This window comes from Lampris incognitus, chromosome 9, assembly GCF_029633865.1.
Source record: "Lampris incognitus isolate fLamInc1 chromosome 9, fLamInc1.hap2, whole genome shotgun sequence".
NCBI lineage: Eukaryota > Metazoa > Chordata > Actinopteri > Lampriformes > Lampridae > Lampris > Lampris incognitus.
The window spans coordinates 1,084,304-1,101,648 of NC_079219.1; the positions used below are offsets into that span (position 1 = coordinate 1,084,304).

Below are 17,345 nucleotides of genomic sequence, written 5' to 3' on the forward strand. Positions count from 1 at the left end.
CCAAGAGAGAATAAACAGTAATTCACAAGATGCATACCTGTCATACCTCCACTTCCAAGCCCCTTCTTCACGACGTGGTGGCTCCACCTCACCTGTGAGGTTTTGTAATCAACTCTTCAGCCAGCACACAACACCAGACGCTCATTGTGATCTTCTTTACACATTTTACATTTTGGGGTCCAGTGAATATACCTTGACTTCAGAAGTTAAATTAGATACCGATATTGTGTGTAACACTTTGTATAATCATTTGCATATGTTGTTTCACATTTTATTTAACAGTGTTAAAATGTGAGACAACACACACGCTGGATTGTTTGCATAGCAAAGCAACTTATGTTGAAGCCTACCGACGCGTCTCACTTCTGAACCGTGGATGATGTGCCCTGTCAAGCCACTACGAACACTGCCACATCACAAAGTAGGCATGTGTTGCTTTGAGAACACATCAGCTCATGCATGGTTCATAACCACGGACATGTTGCAAAGTTCCAAAACAAGTCCCACCCGAGACAAAGGCACGCTGACAATGTGTTCCGAGAGGGGCTGTGACGGCTGACATGTGCCAACAGCGACTGAAACACGTACACTGTACTCCAACAGACTCTTCCGCCCTGCCCCCTCACGCAGGCTCGGGGGGTGGTTGTCATGGCCGATAGAGGGCCACTCAAACACGGCAGACAACACAAGCTCGCTGTGAACCTCAGCAAACTTCCTCATACAAATGAAGCCTTACAGAGAAGCAGGCTAAATTTAGAGAAGTACAGTACAGTTCATGAACAGCAGCAGTACGCCACCGCAGGCGTCTCGCTGGCCGTCTGACAAGACCGCACGCCCCAACACACACACACACACACACACACACACTCATATTAGAGGACGAAAACAAGAGCTGGAAAAGTTTATTGTAGAAAAATAAAGATAGGAGGCCACACTCGAGTCATACACATTGTGTGGACATTATTCACTGTGGGTGAGTCTCTTTTGCATGTGTGCAATGAATGCTTTCACATTACCACAAAATATGGAACAATTTCTCACTTAGCGTAAGCAAACAACACCTGAAAAACAAACCGTCTGCCTCATGTTTTCCTAATGAGCAGAAAAACCCACCCAGCAAGTCCTCCTCTTGCTGCTCGATGGGGCCCCACGCAAGCTTGAGACGCAAATCCCAGCGCATTAACCTTTCCTTGTTGTGGCCCCAGCTCGTATAGGGGATTTACCAGTTAGCCAGCCTGGATGAGGCGTCTATCCACTTCCTCCTGGACACATCGCTCAGCTGCTCGTGTGACTTGCCAAGTTGTGTGTGTGTGTGTGCAGGCTTCCTACGAATATTTCCTTGAAAAATCCCACACAGACCTGAATAGCTTGTGTGGTTAATAATTACTCAGTCAGGTCAATGTTTTGAATGGACAATATTACTATCAACTATGTCACCTGTATTATATAACCCTGAACTATTTTCAACACTAACACCCCAACACGTGAGGGGACAGTAGTGTAGGATATACTGTGTATATCTATTTCACTGAAGGGTAATGTTTTTCCAAAACCTTTTGACTTCTTCTGCAATTCCAAAAATCTTTCTCAGGGCCAGAAATAAAAAAGCTAAATGTTCCCTACAGCGAGGGTTCAGGCTTGTGTAGGAGCCCTGAATGCCAGGGTTGGGATCCCCTGTTTATGCGCCTTTTTTGCCATTTTAAACACCATCTGTCGCCTCAGCCCAGTTCCTCTTTGGTCTTGCCCTGCTTCCTGGGCATCTTCTTGCTACTCCCGTCATCCAGCTCCTTGCTTTTGTAGTAGTGAGGAGCAACCTCCAGCAGCCAGCCGCTGTCTATTTCAATCACCTGGGCGTGAAGGGAGAAAGAGGATCAAGCTGAAGTCAGTATTAACACAAACATTGGTAGTAATAATGTACAGAAACCTGCTTGGACTTCCTCATTACCATGGAGTCACGTTTCTGCAAAAATAACACAATATAAAATGCCAAGTCATTCTATAAAAGCCTCCCACTAGATTCTGATGTGACCGAGCCTTTCCTCATCTATTACTCATACATCACAGGCCAAGTGTCGCCCTGTAACAGAAAAATATCTCCCCAACAAAAAAGGAAACAACAGCTTCCATTGGTCCATTGCTTTCGAGGGATCAACAAATTCTTCAAAAAAGCATGTAAAAGTGACCACATTTACCAGCTTAGCTAAAGGGACAAACACTGGAATTAACCCCACGGGGTAAATGAGACTTAATTACCTGCTCCCAAGTGGCAGTGCCCAGTGAAATCAAGTTTTATTTGTAAGCCTTAAATCCCAAGTACAGTGTCAGAGGGTTTTACATTCACACAGAGAGAAACAGGCAGATACAGTAAATGTCAGTAGACCACATCCCTCCTTCCTTCCACCCTCACTCTGGATGAAACAGGAAAACTTTTTCATGTAAAAAAGGAAGAGCATCAGATGAGGGATCCCTCTTCCAGGAATGGAGACATGCACCACGTGCTACATGGGCAGAGCAGACAATATGGCAACAGATGTAGAAATAAGACACTTAATGACCAAATTTGCTAATTAAACAAACAAATAAATAAATAAAAGAGGGCGCTGTCACAGCACTGCATGCAGAAAGCTGTGAAGCATCTTCCTCAACACCACAGACCTCCACTGTCCCATCCAGTATCACCAACAGTATCATCCAGTATCACCAACAGTATCACCAGTATCACCAACAGTATAACCAGTATCACCAACAGTATCACCAGTATCATCAAGTATCACCAACAGTATCACCATCAGTATCACCAGCTGTACTGTATTGTTTATAAGGGTGGGATACCTGCAGTCAGTTGTACTGTATTGTTTATAAGTGTGGGATACCTGCAGTCCGTTGTACTGTATTGTTTATAAGGGTGGGATACCTGCAGTCAGTTGTACTGTATTGTTTATAAGTGTGGGATACCTGCAGTCAGTTGTACTGTATTGTTTATAAGTGTGGGATACCTGCAGTCAGTTGTACTGTATTGTTTATAAGGGTGGGATACCTGCAGTCAGTTGTACTGTATTGTTTATAAGGGTGGGACACCTGCAGTCAGTTGTACTGTATTGTTTATAAGTGTGGGATACCTGCAGTCCGTTGTACTGTATTGTTTATAAGTGTGGGATACCTGCAGTCAGTTGTACTGTATTGTTTATAAGGGTGGGACACCTGCAGTCAGTTGTACTGTATTGTTTATAAGTGTGGGATACCTGCAGTCCGTTGTACTGTATTGTTTATAAGTGTGGGATACCTGCAGTCAGTTGTACTGTATTGTTTATAAGGGTGGGACACCTGCAGTCAGTTGTACTGTATTGTTTATAAGGGTGGGACACCTGCAGTCAGTTGTACTGTATTGTTTATAAGTATGGGACACCTGCAGTCAGTTGTACTGTAGTTTTAAGGGTGGGACACCTGCAGTCAGTTGTACTGTAGTTTTAAGGGTGGGACACCTGCAGTCAGTTGTACTGTAGTTTTAAGGGTGGGACACCTGCAGTCAGTTGTACTGTATTGTTTATAAGGATGGGACACCTGCAGTCAGTTGTACTGTATTGTTTATAAGGGTGGGACACCTGCAGTCAGTTGTACTGTAGTTTTAAGGGTGGGACACCTGCAGTCAGTTGTACTGTATTGTTTATAAGTGTGGGATACCTGCAGTCAGTTGTACTGTATTGTTTATAAGTATGGGATACCTGCAGTCAGCTGTACTGTATTGTTTATAAGGATGGGACACCTGCAGTCAGTTGTACTGTATTGTTTATAAGTATGGGATACCTGCAGTCAGTTGTACTGTATTGTTTATAAGTATGGGATACCTGCAGTCAGTTGTACTGTATTGTTTATAAGTGTGGGATACCTGCAGTCAGTTGTACTGTATTGTTTATAAGTATGGGATACCTGCAGTCAGCTGTACTGTATTGTTTATAAGGATGGGACACCTGCAGTCAGTTGTACTGTATTGTTTTAAGGGTGGGACACCTGCAGTCAGTTGTACTGTATTGTTTATAAGGGGGGGACACCTGCAGTCAGTTGTACTGTATTGTTTATAAGGGTGGGACACCTGCAGTCAGTTGTACTGTATTGTTTATAAGGGTGGAACACCTGCAGTCAGGTGAGACTGAAGAGGTCACTTAGGTGATGATGAAACATATCTGTCAGTAAACGTTGTGTCCACATTAACGGATTCAACCTTCTTTGATTTTCTTACCTGGATTATTGAGCAGTATCAAGACAAGTAGTAGTACTGGTATTTTTAGTAGTGCTAGTGGTAGCAGAATTACTGCAGTGCTTATCGTGTTTTTGTGAACAGACCTGTCTCATGAACTCCTTGGTAGTGAAGACCAGCTCGTGGTATATGAGCCAGCGAGGTTGTTCCTCAAACAAAGAGCTGTTGGGGTGGACGTAGACTGTCTGCTGGTGCTTCACCGTCTTGTAGCCCCCTTTGCTTAGCCGTGCTGTGTGGTAAAAATAGCCGGCAGTCACTGCCTGGGAGAGAGATAGATGGCCAAAGGAGGAAGGCAGTGGACATGAAGACAGAAGAGATATTCCATTAATCCACAGTTGACTTCTGCAGTTCAGAATGAAAAGCACAGGAGTGTAAAAACAACTGAGGAGGCAGAGGACAGGGAGAGGAAATATGAAAAGTGAAGGCTGCAGGGAGGTACTGCAGTTTCAGCGCTAATGGGTACTAATGGTGAGTTGTTTAAGGGGTGAGCTAACAGACACCACTCGGAAACAAATCACCATCACTACAAATGCGGTTTTGCACCCCTCCCACCAAATCATCGCTCCTTTTAAGGACTATCACAAGCACCCTGTCCACACATTCAGTCAGGGTCATGCAGGACCCCATGTCTTAGTTCTGTCTGCGGACTGCTCTTAAAAAAACAGCTTGACATGCTGACTTTAAAACCATCATTCTCTTTCCACCAGGGACCACGTCAGCTTCTGGAGAAAATGTCCATCCTTTAAAACAGCGGAACATTTCTTCATCCATGGTTTGAATGAAGCAAAAGCCTCAAAGCCCATCGAATCCTGTTTTAAAGTGCGCGTGGTGAAACCACAACAAAATTACTTTCACACTCAAGGTGATTTTCCTTCGCAAAGGGGAGAAACAGGCTCCTATGTCACCTCCACTCATTTTTTTTTTTTAAATTTATTTCTGATTTTTCCCTTTTTTCTTCCAATTTAGTGGCCAATTGATCCCTATTTTAATTCAAACACCCACCCTCGTATTGCATGCGTTCGCCAACTGCATCTCTCCGGCCGGCAGTCTCGAAGGAAAGCGCCTCCCCACTTTCGTGACAAGGCGAATCCAAGCCGAACCACTGTTTTTCCGACACACACAGAGACGCATTCACATGACGAACACAAGCCGACTCCGCCCCCCTCCCGAAGACAGCGTTGCCAATGATTGCTGCTTCATCGAGTCCGGCCATAGTCGGATCTGACGAGACCGGGGCGCGAACCCCAGTCCCCAGTGGGCAACTGCATCGACACCAAGCCGATGCTTAGACCGCTACGCCACCGCGGACGCTTCACCTCCACTCATGACTAAACTCTGCTCCTGCTGATGTGACGGTGGTGAGGTACATTATGTGTATTTGTGTTGCATGTGGATGTAAATGTGGAGGTCAATCTGTTATGTGTGTGTGTGTGTGTGTGTGTGTATCATAGTTCATCACTGGTGTGAGAAACAGAAAAGATAAATAAAACACACTGCTTTCTTCACAGAAATCCCTCTGTGGAGACAGTATGTTAAAAGACATTTAGCTCTGGGTTTCATCACCAGCACTTTGAAATTACTCCAACAGCAGAAAGAGCATCACATTGTTAGAAAATACAATGTGTGGGTCATTGTGTGACCTCAATAGATTTCTGACCACAGGATGATCATGAAAAAAACTACAAAATAAAATTAAATATATGGAGCGAGGGATTCCAAAACTTCTAAATGATTTAATATTTTAGACAACTATAAACTTATTCAACTGAATCACTACAATTTGAAATGTCAAGTTATTCCTTTGACCCATTTTGTGGCGACAGATTTGTTGACACAGGCAAGGCTTCATCTGCTGGACAAAAGGCGTCTCCCCAATGACAAAACAAACACCCTCTTATCTCAAGTGGTTTAGGGGTGCATTCGCAAACCACACAGACCCGCCTCTGATATGAGAAGCCTCTGATATGAGAAGGTTGGCAGGGCCATTAATCACACTGGGCTACAGGGATTCCTCCATTAAGGAAGAAAAATGGATTCTTCATAACTATTTTGTTGGTGGTGACTGTAGCAGGGTGGCATGGTGAATGGTGACTGTAGCAGGGTGACAGGGTGAATGGTGACTGTAGCAGCGTAACATGGTGAATGGTGACTGTAGCAGGGTGGCATGGTGAATGGTGACTGTAGCAGGGTGGCATGGTGAATGGTGACTGTAGCAGCGTAACATGGTGAATGGTGACTGTAGCAGGGTGGCATGGTGAATGAAGACTGTAGCAGGGTGGCATGGTGAATGGTGACTGTAGCAGGGTGGCATGGTGAATGAAGACTGTAGCAGGGTGGCATGGTGAATGCTGACTGTAGCAGGGTGGTATGGTTAATGTTGACTGTAGCAGGGTGGCATGGTGAATGAAGACTCTAGCAGGGTGGCATGGTGAATAAAGACTGTAGCAGGGTGGCATGGTGAATGAAGACTGTAGCAGGATGGCATGGTGAATGCTGACTGTAGCAGGGTGGCATGGTGAATGAAGACTCTAGCAGGGTGGCATGGTGAATAAAGACTGTAGCAGGGTGGCATGGTGAATGAAGACTGTAGCAGGATGGCATGGTGAATGCTGACTGCAACAGGGTGGCATGGTGAATGAAGACTAGCAGGGTGGCATGATGAATGGTGACTGCAGCAGGGTGGCATGGTGAATGAAGACTGTAGCAGGGTGGCATGGTGAATGGTGACTGTAGCAGGGTGGCATGGTGAATGCTGATTGCAGCAGGGTGGCATGGTGAATGAAGACTGCAGCAGGGTGGCATGGTGAATGCTGACTGTAGCAGGGTGGCATGGTGAATGCTGATTGCAGCAGGGTGGCATGGTGAATGCTGATTGCAGCAGGGTGGCATGGTGAATGAAGACTGTAGCAAGGTGGCATGGTGAATGGTGACTGTAGCAGGGTGGCATGGTGAATGAAGACTGTAGCAAGGTGGCATGGTGAATGGTGACTGTAGCAGGGTGGCATGGTGAATGGCGACTGTAGCAGGGTGGCATGGTGAATGGTGACTGTAGCAGGGTGGCATGGTGAATGGTGAATTTAGCAGGGTGGCATGGGGAATGGCGACTGTAGCAGGGTGACATGGTGAATGGTGATTGTAGCAGGATGGCATGGTGAATGCTGATTGCAGCAGGGTGGCATGGTGAATGCTGATTGCAGCAGGGTGGCATGGTGAATGAAGACTGTAGCAAGGTGGCATGGTGAATGGTGACTGTAGCAGGGTGGCATGGTGAATGGCGACTGTAGCAGGGTGGCATGGTGAATGGTGAATTTAGCAGGGTGGCATGGTGAATGGTGACTGTAGCAGGGTGACATGGCGAATGGTGATTGTAGCAGGATGGCATGGTGAATGAAAACATAGTCTTTAACCGACAGGCCTGGCGTCAACTCACACAATGGCTAAGGTTGGATGATATTGACAAAATAAAATATCACAATATTTTCAAATGACGTACCTCAATATCAACAACGTGACAATATTTTGGGGATGACTTTCAGTGCATTCATAAGATATTTATGTGCAGGACATTTTTGAGAAACGAAACGATCATTAGTAATGTGAACATAATAACCAAGCAGGTAGAGGTCTTCACCGTTCTTTCAGCTAAACCAGCCAAGTTCAGACCAGAAAAAAGAAGTTTCCAAAAATTGTATCACTTCACTGTGATGCAGCCTTTAAGACCAGGGATGACAACATTCAGTCACCACATCACCAAAATCCTAGACCAGATTTAATCTAATACTATGACATCGATTTCCTATCAATATATTTGCCCAGCACTAAAAATGGAACATGTAAAGTTCTCCATCAGGAGCCAACAGACAAAACAAAGCACGAGAAAAAAAACCAAGTCATGCCGAGGGTGGCAGCATGATTATGATTCAACAGAGAAGTTGATTAATGGTCCTGGCAAGAAGATTAGTCAGCAAAAACTCAACAGCATCTCTGTCACTGACTTTGCGGATGGGCATGCTTTCTCCCTGAGAGCTGACCACTTCCACCTCGATGCGGTCCATCAGGCCCTCCAGCTGCTCCCTGACATCCCGGGCCCTCTTCATGGAGCGGAACTGGATGAAGTTCTCATAGCACCACTGGGTTGAGTACCCACTCTCCATCCACTGAGGGATGAAGACAACATGACTAGTCAGCAAACAACACATGGGATTCAAGTATGTCCACAGCAAAAAAAAAAAAAAAAAAAGCAACAATAAAACTTTTAAATACCGGTATTTGGTTTCCACACTTGAAAATAATAATGTATATTATCAGACCCTACGTTATGTATAGTGTAGCATAGTGCTACTGAGCACAGCAAAGTGTAAAACAACATTATGTATAGTGTAGTATAGTGATACTGAGCACAGCAAAGCGTAAAACAACATTATGTACTATAGTGTAGCATTGTGCTACTGAGCACAGCAAAGTGTAAAACATGTATAGTGTAGTATAGTGCTACTAAGCACAGCAAAGTGTGAAACAACATTATGTATAGTGTAGTATAGTGCTACTGAGCACGGCAAAGCGTAAAACAGCATTATGTATAGTGTAGTATTGTGCTACTGAGCACGACAAAGCGTAAAACAGCATTATGTATAGTGTAGTATTGTGCTACTGAGCACGAAGAAAGCGTAAAACAGCATTATGTATAGTGTAGTATTGTGCTACTGAGCACGACAAAGCGTAAAACATTATGTATAGTGTAGTATAGTGCTACTGAGCACAGCAAAGTGTAAAACAACATTATGTATAGTGTAGTATAGTGCTACTGAGCACAGCACAGTGTAAAACATGTATATTGTAGTATAGTGCTACTGAGCACAGCAAAGTGTAAAACAACATTATGTATAGTGTAGTATAGTGCTACTGAGCACGGCAAAGCGTAAAACAGCATTATGTATAGTGTAGTATTGTGCTACTGAGCACGACAAAGCGTAAAACATTATGTATAGTGTAGTATAGTGCTACTGAGCACAGCAAAGTGTAAAACAACATTATGTATAGTGTAGTATAGTGCTACTGAGCACAGCACAGTGTAAAACATGTATATTGTAGTATAGTGCTACTGAGCACAGCAAAGTGTGAAACAACATTATGCATAGTGTAGTATAGTGCTACTGAGCACAGCAAAGCATAAAACAACATTATGTATAGTGTAGTAAAGTGCTACTGAGCACAGCACAGTGTAAAACATGTATAGTGTAGTATAGTGCTACTGAGCAGAGCAAAGTGTAAAACAACATTATGTATAGTGTAGTAAAGTGCTACTGAGCACAGCAAAGCATAAAACAACATTATGTATAGTGTAGTATTGTGCTACTGAGCACGACAAAGCGTAAAACATTATGTATAGTGTAGTATAGTGACACTGAGCACAGCAAAGTGTAAAACATTATGTATAGTGTAGTATAGTGCTACTGAGCACAGCAGTGTAAAACATGTATAGTGTAGTATAGTGCTACTGAGCACAGCAAAGTGTAAAACAACATTATGTATAGTGTAGTAAAGTGCTACTGAGCACAGCAAAGCATAAAACAACATTATGTATAGTGTAGTAAAGTGCTACTGAGCACGACAAAGCGTAAAACATTATGTATAGTGTAGTATAATGACACTGAGCACAGCAAAGTGTAAAACAACATTATGTATAGTGTAGTATAGTGCTACTGAGCACAGCAAAGTGTAAAACAACATTATGTATAGTGTAGTATAGTGCTACTGAGCACAGCAAAGTGTAAAACATTATGTATAGTGTAGTATAGTGCTACTGAGCACAGCACAGTGTAAAACATGTATAGTGTAGTATAGTGCTACTGAGCACAGCAAAGTGTAAAACAGCATTATTTATAGTGTAGTATAGTGCTACTGAGCACAGCACAGTGTAAAACATGTATAGTGTAGTATAGTGCTACTGAGCACAGCAAAGCGTAAAACAACATTATGTATAGTGTAGTATAGTGCTAATGAGCACAGCAAAGTGTAAAACAGCATTATGTATAGTGTAGTATAGTGCTACTGAGCACAGCAAAGTGTAAAACAAAACAGTGTTCATTGCTTTACACCACTGACTGCAAGCAAATAACAGTATCAATATACATTCACTTTCTCTCTCAGTAGCAAACAAAACTGCTCTTGAATCTGTGTAATAGCTTGCACTTTTTAGGATCTGGAAATGGTCATAATTCTTTATATTTTTCAAACTTTCCAGATCTCATTCGGATTGCTGGTTAAATTGTGGTAGATTTCATAGTAAAGCACAATGCTATGTAGCTTGAACAGTTAGGTTTTTAAATAGTTTTTAAATACAGTCAAATATTTGAGGTACACTATATGGACAAAGGTATTGGGACACCTGGCCATTACACCTACAGGAGCTTTTATGACATCCCATTCTAAATCCATTGGCCACTAATATGGAGTTGGTCCCCCCCTTTGCTGCTATAACAGCTTCCACTCTTCTGGAAAGGCTTTCCACAAGTTTTTGGGGTGTGTCTATGGGAATTTTTGCCCATTCATCCAGAAGAGCATTTGTCAGTTCAGGCACTGATGTCTCCATTCTAGTTCATCCCAAAGATGTTCGATGGGGTTGAGGTCAGGGCTCTGTGTGGGCCAGTCAAGTTCTTCCACACCCAACTCACCCGACCTTGTCTTAATGGACCTTGCTTTGTGCACTGGGGCACAGTCATGCTGGAACAGAAAAGGGCCCTCCCCAAACTGTTCCCACAAAGTTGGAAGCATAGAATTGTCCGAAACGTCCTGGTATGCTGAAGCATTAAGAGTTCCCTTCACCAGAACTGAGGGGCCTAGCCCAACCCCTGAAAAACAACCCCAAACCATTATCCTTCCTCCACCAAACTTTACAGTTGGCACAATGCAGTCAGGCAGGTAACGTTCTCCTGGCATCCACCAAACCCAGACTCGTCCATCAGACTGCCAGACATAGAAGTGTGACTCGTCACTCAACAGAACACGTTTCCACTGCTCCGGAGTCCAGTGGCAGCGTGCTTTACACCACTCCATCCGACGCTTGGCATTGTGCTTGGTGATGCAAGGCTTGCATGCAGCTGCTCGGCCATGGAAACCCATTCCATGAAGCTCCCGGTGCAGTTTTTGTGCTGATGTTAATGCCAGAGGAAGTTTGGAACTCTGCAGTTATTGAGTCAACAGAGCGTTGGCGACTTTTACGCACTATGTGCCTCAGCACTTGGTGACCCTGCTGTGTGACTTTATGTGGTCTGCCACTTCGTGGCTGAGTTGCTGTTGTTCCTAAATGCTTCCACTTTTCAATAATACCACTTACAGTTGACCGTGGAATGATTTTATACACCTGTGGCAATGGGTCTGAATGAAACACCTGAATTCAATGAGTAAGAGGTTTGTCCCAATACTTTTGTCCATATAGTGTATCAGTGCAAACACATTTTTTTTTTTACAAAAAGATCCAAATAAGATCAAAAAGATGACATGTTTTTCAGGGATCAGCTCTACCTAGCTCTATTGCTGTCCCCATACCTGTGTGTAGACATTGAGGAGCACAAGATGGTCTCCACCTGGCACCACAAAGTTCATTCTGGCATTGTCAGCATGCACCACCTTGTCTTTGGGTCGGTAAAAGATGGAGTTGTTTACCGAAAGCATGGCCGCTATGGTCAGCACCTCCTCCGAACATTTATACCTATAGAGAGAAGTGAGGCAAGGGGGAGAGCTCAGCAAGGAAACACATGATTGTATTTTGAAAAGGTAACCACTGTCCAGCAAATGTTCTACTTTCATACATATTTTGGGTGCTGTAAACTGTCATTCAAATCTAGCATCTCTAGGTGATGTAGCTGTTTTAAAAAAAGTTGGTGTGCATTCTCAATCCATGCCAGCATTCGAGTGAAGGATAATGCAAGCGTTAGCATGGAGACTCACTGTTCGGAGGCCAGGATCATTTTGCTCAGCATGGGATCCACCGGCAGCTCCGCCATTCTGCGACCTAGCTATTAAACAAAGACAACAACAACAACAACAGTTTATATAACCTCTAACCCCATCAACGCTTAAGAGTCTTAGGCCATACAAATACGCCTTTGATGCTGTACATTAACCTGTGATAACATCTAATGATGGCAATTACTTTTCTTTTCTTTGAAAAAACATCTCTTCTTCCTTGACGTTCACCTATTAACAATAAAGGCTTGGTGAGAACAGCAGAGTCATGCACTATATCTCCCATCTATCAGTTTTAGTGAACAAGGAAGTATTGGAAGTATGCCATTGTTTCAGAATCAGTGGATCTTTATCTTCTGCGGGTATACAATGAAGACGCCCATACACATGACACTTACTTTTCAACATTAACCCCTTTGTTTAATCCATCATTGGTTTGCTGTCTGTAAAACACTGTGTAGCACTACTTAACTAAACTTGATTGGCACTACCCTTACTTTTATTTATAGTGATATTCAGAGCATATTTAGTCTTGGGTTTGCCCATTATATTGATCTAGTCCGGTTTTCTTGTTCTTTCAAATCCTGTTGGCTCTTTCATCCCACTCGTTTCGAGGCCATTTTTCAACTATTTCATCTTGTTTTCGTTAAAGAAAACAAGATGAAATAGAAAACAAGAAAAGCGTTATTTAAATAAAGTTAATTATATTATCATGCTATATTAACATTATGGTATCCTACTTTTGTCAAATACCTTGGTCAGCTCTCCAAGGTGGTTCAGCGCTCCCAGGGCATACAGCTGCTCAAGAGCCAACACCAAAGTCTCATGTGGGGGAGGATCCATGAAGTCAAAGTGAATGAGATCATTGATGCCTGCAGGCAAACAGACAGACGGCTTATCGTACTGCCGAGGTGACAGTGATCGAATGGCAACTACAGCGTTGAGATGAAAATCATATTACCCAGTTAAACCTTTAAACTCAGTATGTTAAACCAATCATTTTAAATATACATTTAGAAGTGCTACAAGAACTGCCATCAGTGGTTTCCTAAAAACGACATCTTCACTTTGAAGAGTAATTAAACCCTAGACCATTTTAGTGAATTTTCTTACATCTAGATTAAAAACAATCTAAAGGTTAAAAACATGCCAAGCTGGTCTTGGTATGCTGTGATGTAAGCATTGCAAGACAAACACAGCTGCAGCTAATCTCAAACCGTGTACTTTAGTACTCACACTTGCTATTTCGAGTGCATAAGTGTGTTCACACTGACAATTATGGCAACATGCAGTGCACTATGAGTACCTGGAGAATGCACTCATAATGGTAAAAAAAAAAAACTTGAGTGTGAAACACTGGACACTTCTCATCCTGTGATTCCATGTGAGAATCACTGTGTTCCATTTGAAAAAACACTAGCCTGTCAAAATTCATGCACTATGCAAGTAATTACATAGTGCACACAGTGTACTACATGGAAGTGCACTGACTGAAGTATCTGAAATGAGACCGACTTCCAGTGTTAATTTAGCTGCAGCTGTGTTTATCACACTATGCTTCACAGAATACCAAGACCAGTCTGCCATGATTTTAACCTAGAGATGTTTTTTAGCCTACAGATATCAGCAGATCACTACAATGGTCTAGGGTAAAAGCACATCCCCCGGCACTTCTTTCCTCACCCAGACTCTTCAGCAGTAGGACTACATTTCCCAGGTTGGTTCTTTGGATCTCAGGCACAGAGGTCTCCTCCATCTCATGCTTAAAGGCCCAAGCTGTGTACAGCCTGAAACATTTCCCAGCAGCCACTCTGCCTGCACGGCCTGCTCTCTGATTGGCTGAGGCCTGACAACAGAACAGATGACAGTATATGTCAGTCAAAGCATGTGCTTCAAAACACTGACAGACACAGTGCCCGTTTGTGCCAGATGGCCATAATTTCTATGCCATTTAACTTAGGCATATGAAATGGCATATGCCACTTATGCCTACCTGAGTAGACAACTAGTGTGGCAAGTAAACAAAGTACTATGTGTCTCACCAGTATGGAAAACAACGGAGAATGGTAAAACATCTTTTACATGTTGTTGACATGGCTGAATCCAAATAAAAAAGTTATTGTATTTAGACAATTCATCCTCAGCATGGAGTATTACGACAACTTCTACCACACTAAGTGCTATATGATCATAAACTGATAGAGATTTAATACAATTACCTGCCACTGCCATTCCATTTAAGTCCCTGCCCCCCCTTGCTGCTACGTAATATGCAGCATGCTGGAAAGGCCAAATGGAATGCACCCAAATAAAACCAGCGTGATGAGTTAACAACAAAGAACTGCTTGAATTAATTTGCCCATAAGGTGGAAAAAACAGTTTGTTATAGATCAAGTGCTTAAATCGTGGCCTTTAAACCATCTAATATTTAAATCTAGCGTCTATGAGAAAGAAGAAACTATTTATTGGTACTTTGCCACTCTATCAATTAATAAGCAAAGCTCTGAGTCTGAAGTCGATCACAAAGGGTTGGGTTGGCAGAGGGAGAAACAGGTATAGTTAAAAATAGCTTTTTTAATAGTATACTCATTCTCCACCAATCTGTATTATGAGCACATCTGTTTGAACTTGTATGTCCTTCCAGTATCTGTATAAAAACTCCAGCATTAAGTCAACTGAACATGAAGGACAAGCGATATGATGATTGGCAGATTAAAAAGATTTCAAGAATCCAGCAAGTTACCCGGGAGCAGGGCGTTACGATGAGCGACTCCATGCCCGTGCGGGCATTGTAACTCTTCTGTTTGCAGAAGCCAGGGTCAATGACGTAGATGATGCCGTCTATGGTCAGGGAGGTCTCTGCTATGTTAGTGGCCACCACCACCTTAGAATGATAGGGACAGACCGCACAGTTGATAACATGGATAAGGAGAGAGGGCATTGCATAAGTTAAGGGCGTAGATTCAATCTTGAGTGTAACAATGGGATCAATGGCTTCTTTAAAAAAACAAAGAAAAAAAAAAACAATACAAAAGGTCCAATGGTCAACAGCCAGGCAGTCCAGGTCTCTGCACTGAAAGTTATTGTACAATAGTGCTACCTTCTGACAAAAGTTGGCACTTACAAGCACTATTTATATGACTTCCTGAGCAGCTTATCCATTACACAGTACAGGAAACTGACAACATAAAGAACTAGAACAGTGCACTCAGTAGAGTGCAGATCTCCACTAGGCATATCTCCCCTTCTCCAGTGCTCAGAGTTGCCGACAAACCACCCCTTTTTTCACCTACCGGGAGAAGGGAAAATACGGAGACATTGCCTGCATATTTCCCCTTCTCCAGTTCTTGGACTTGAGCGAAAAACCAGCTGAAGAGTTATCACTCAATTGCAGTATATAACAGGTTTTTTTTAAAATATTTTATTTATAAAATTTTCAATTAACAGGGATAGACAAGACAGATCACAAAAACAGTAAATCCCCCCACCCCTAAGCAAATCAAACAGACACAAGGACAATAACAAAAGCAACCATAACAACAGAACTGCTCTTAAGATATAAAAAGAAATGACGTTCAGCACCATCTTTTAAATGGGATAGATGCGAATAGATGTCTCAGACTGAAGGGGGAAAAAAAAAGGGAAAAAAGGAAAAATGTACAGTATGAAGACTTAATACAATGTAGTACACGCAGCTATATAAATTAACCCCCCCCCCCCAAAAAGTAGTAGCTTAAAGAAAGACTTGGGCAAAAATATTGGTAGATTCTGGAAGAGGTATAGAAACCTGCGGAGAGCCACCATTTTAACTGCGTTGACTCGTCCTATCATGGATAAAGGTAAGAGCCTTCAGATTTCAATTTGTCTACCATGCTCAAGTAGTTCAGTTTATAAATCAGTTTGGGATCTCTAGGGATGACCACGCCTAAATATTTAATCTTATCTGTAGTAATGTGGAGGGGAACATTTTTTACAAATGTTGAGTTCAACCTCCCTTTAAGCTGCACGAATTCCCTTTTGTCCCAGTTTATAGTGTACCCAGAAAGCTCACCAAACTCTGTAATTAGTTCTAGTAAGGGCGGTAGAGATTCTTCCGGGCGGGAGAGAAGCAGAGCCACATCATCCACGTAGAGCGAGATGCGGTGATCCACCTTGCCTAGCATCCAGGGGGCTATAGAGGGATGATTTCTTATACTAATAGCAAGGGGCTCCATGGCGAGTGTGAAGAGTAACGGGCTTAAAGCCTTGATGGCAGGAGCGGTGCAATGTAAAGGCGGGTGATTTATCATTGTTGGTGATAACTGAGGCTGTTGGGCTGGCGTATAGCATTTTGACCCATGAGGTGAAATTGTCACCTAGGCCAAACTCCCTCAACACTGTCAAAATATATCTCCATTCAACCTGATCAAAGGCTTTTTGGGCATCGACTGCCAAGACAGCAATACTGGCGTCTTTATCATATTTAGAGTACATTATATTCATTAATGGTCTGACATTATAGAAGGAAAATCTTCCTGGGATAAATCCAGTTTGGCCATGGTGGATTATAGTTGCTATACCTCTATTAAGTCTGTTTGCAAGTATCTTGGTGAACACCTTTAAGTCACAGCCGAGGAGGGCAATAGGACGGTATGATGCTGGATCGGTTTCATCCTTATCTTTCTTCAATAACAGGGATATGTTAGCCGCGTACAGGGATTCAGGGAGACGTCCCGTTGCAATAGAATGATTAAACATCCTTAACATAATGGGAGAGACTTTATCCGAGTATGCTTTATAGAACTCTATGCCATACCTGTCTGGTCCGGCAGCCTTCCCGTTAGGGAAAGAGCGTATTGCTTCTGTAACTTCCTCTAAAGTTATGTCTGCATTTAATTCAGTTTGCACCGAGGCACACAGTTTAGGTAGGCGTAGAGCGCTGAGAAAGTCTGAAATCCGCGCTGTATCAGCAGTGATTCTCCAGGTGGAGAGATTCTCATAGAATTCACGGAAACACTCGTTGATGTGTTTAGGGTCTGTGGATATAGAGCCCGTTTTGGTTTTAATTTTATTAATCATTCGTTTGGCCTGAATACCCCTAAGTTGGCGCGCTAATAGTTTATCCGGCTCGTCACTCATCTCA

At 42.9% G+C, this 17,345-nt stretch overlaps 1 protein-coding gene across 3 annotated transcripts in view; it reads right to left on the reverse strand.

Moving 5' to 3' along the window:
• Nucleotides 1–881: 881 nt before the first annotated feature.
• dhx16 (DEAH (Asp-Glu-Ala-His) box polypeptide 16) overlaps nt 882–17,345 on the reverse strand; it is a 56,215-nt gene continuing 39,751 nt past the window's right edge. For 2 of the 3 annotated variants that reach the window (XM_056287111.1, XM_056287110.1), the window contains exons 14-21: nt 14,967–15,107; nt 13,907–14,069; nt 12,977–13,095; nt 12,206–12,273; nt 11,804–11,966; nt 8,251–8,412; nt 4,342–4,515; nt 882–1,847 (exon numbers count right to left, since the gene is read on the reverse strand). In XM_056287111.1, coding sequence (XP_056143086.1) covers nt 1,719–1,847; nt 4,342–4,515; nt 8,251–8,412; nt 11,804–11,966; nt 12,206–12,273; nt 12,977–13,095; nt 13,907–14,069; nt 14,967–15,107 — 1,119 coding nt within the window. In that variant the 3' untranslated portion in view covers nt 882–1,718. Of the gene's footprint in view, nt 1,848–4,341; nt 4,516–8,250; nt 8,413–11,803; nt 11,967–12,205; nt 12,274–12,963; nt 13,096–13,906; nt 14,070–14,966; nt 15,108–17,345 lie in introns of those variants that run through there. The other variant, XM_056287112.1, reaches the window with a different exon arrangement.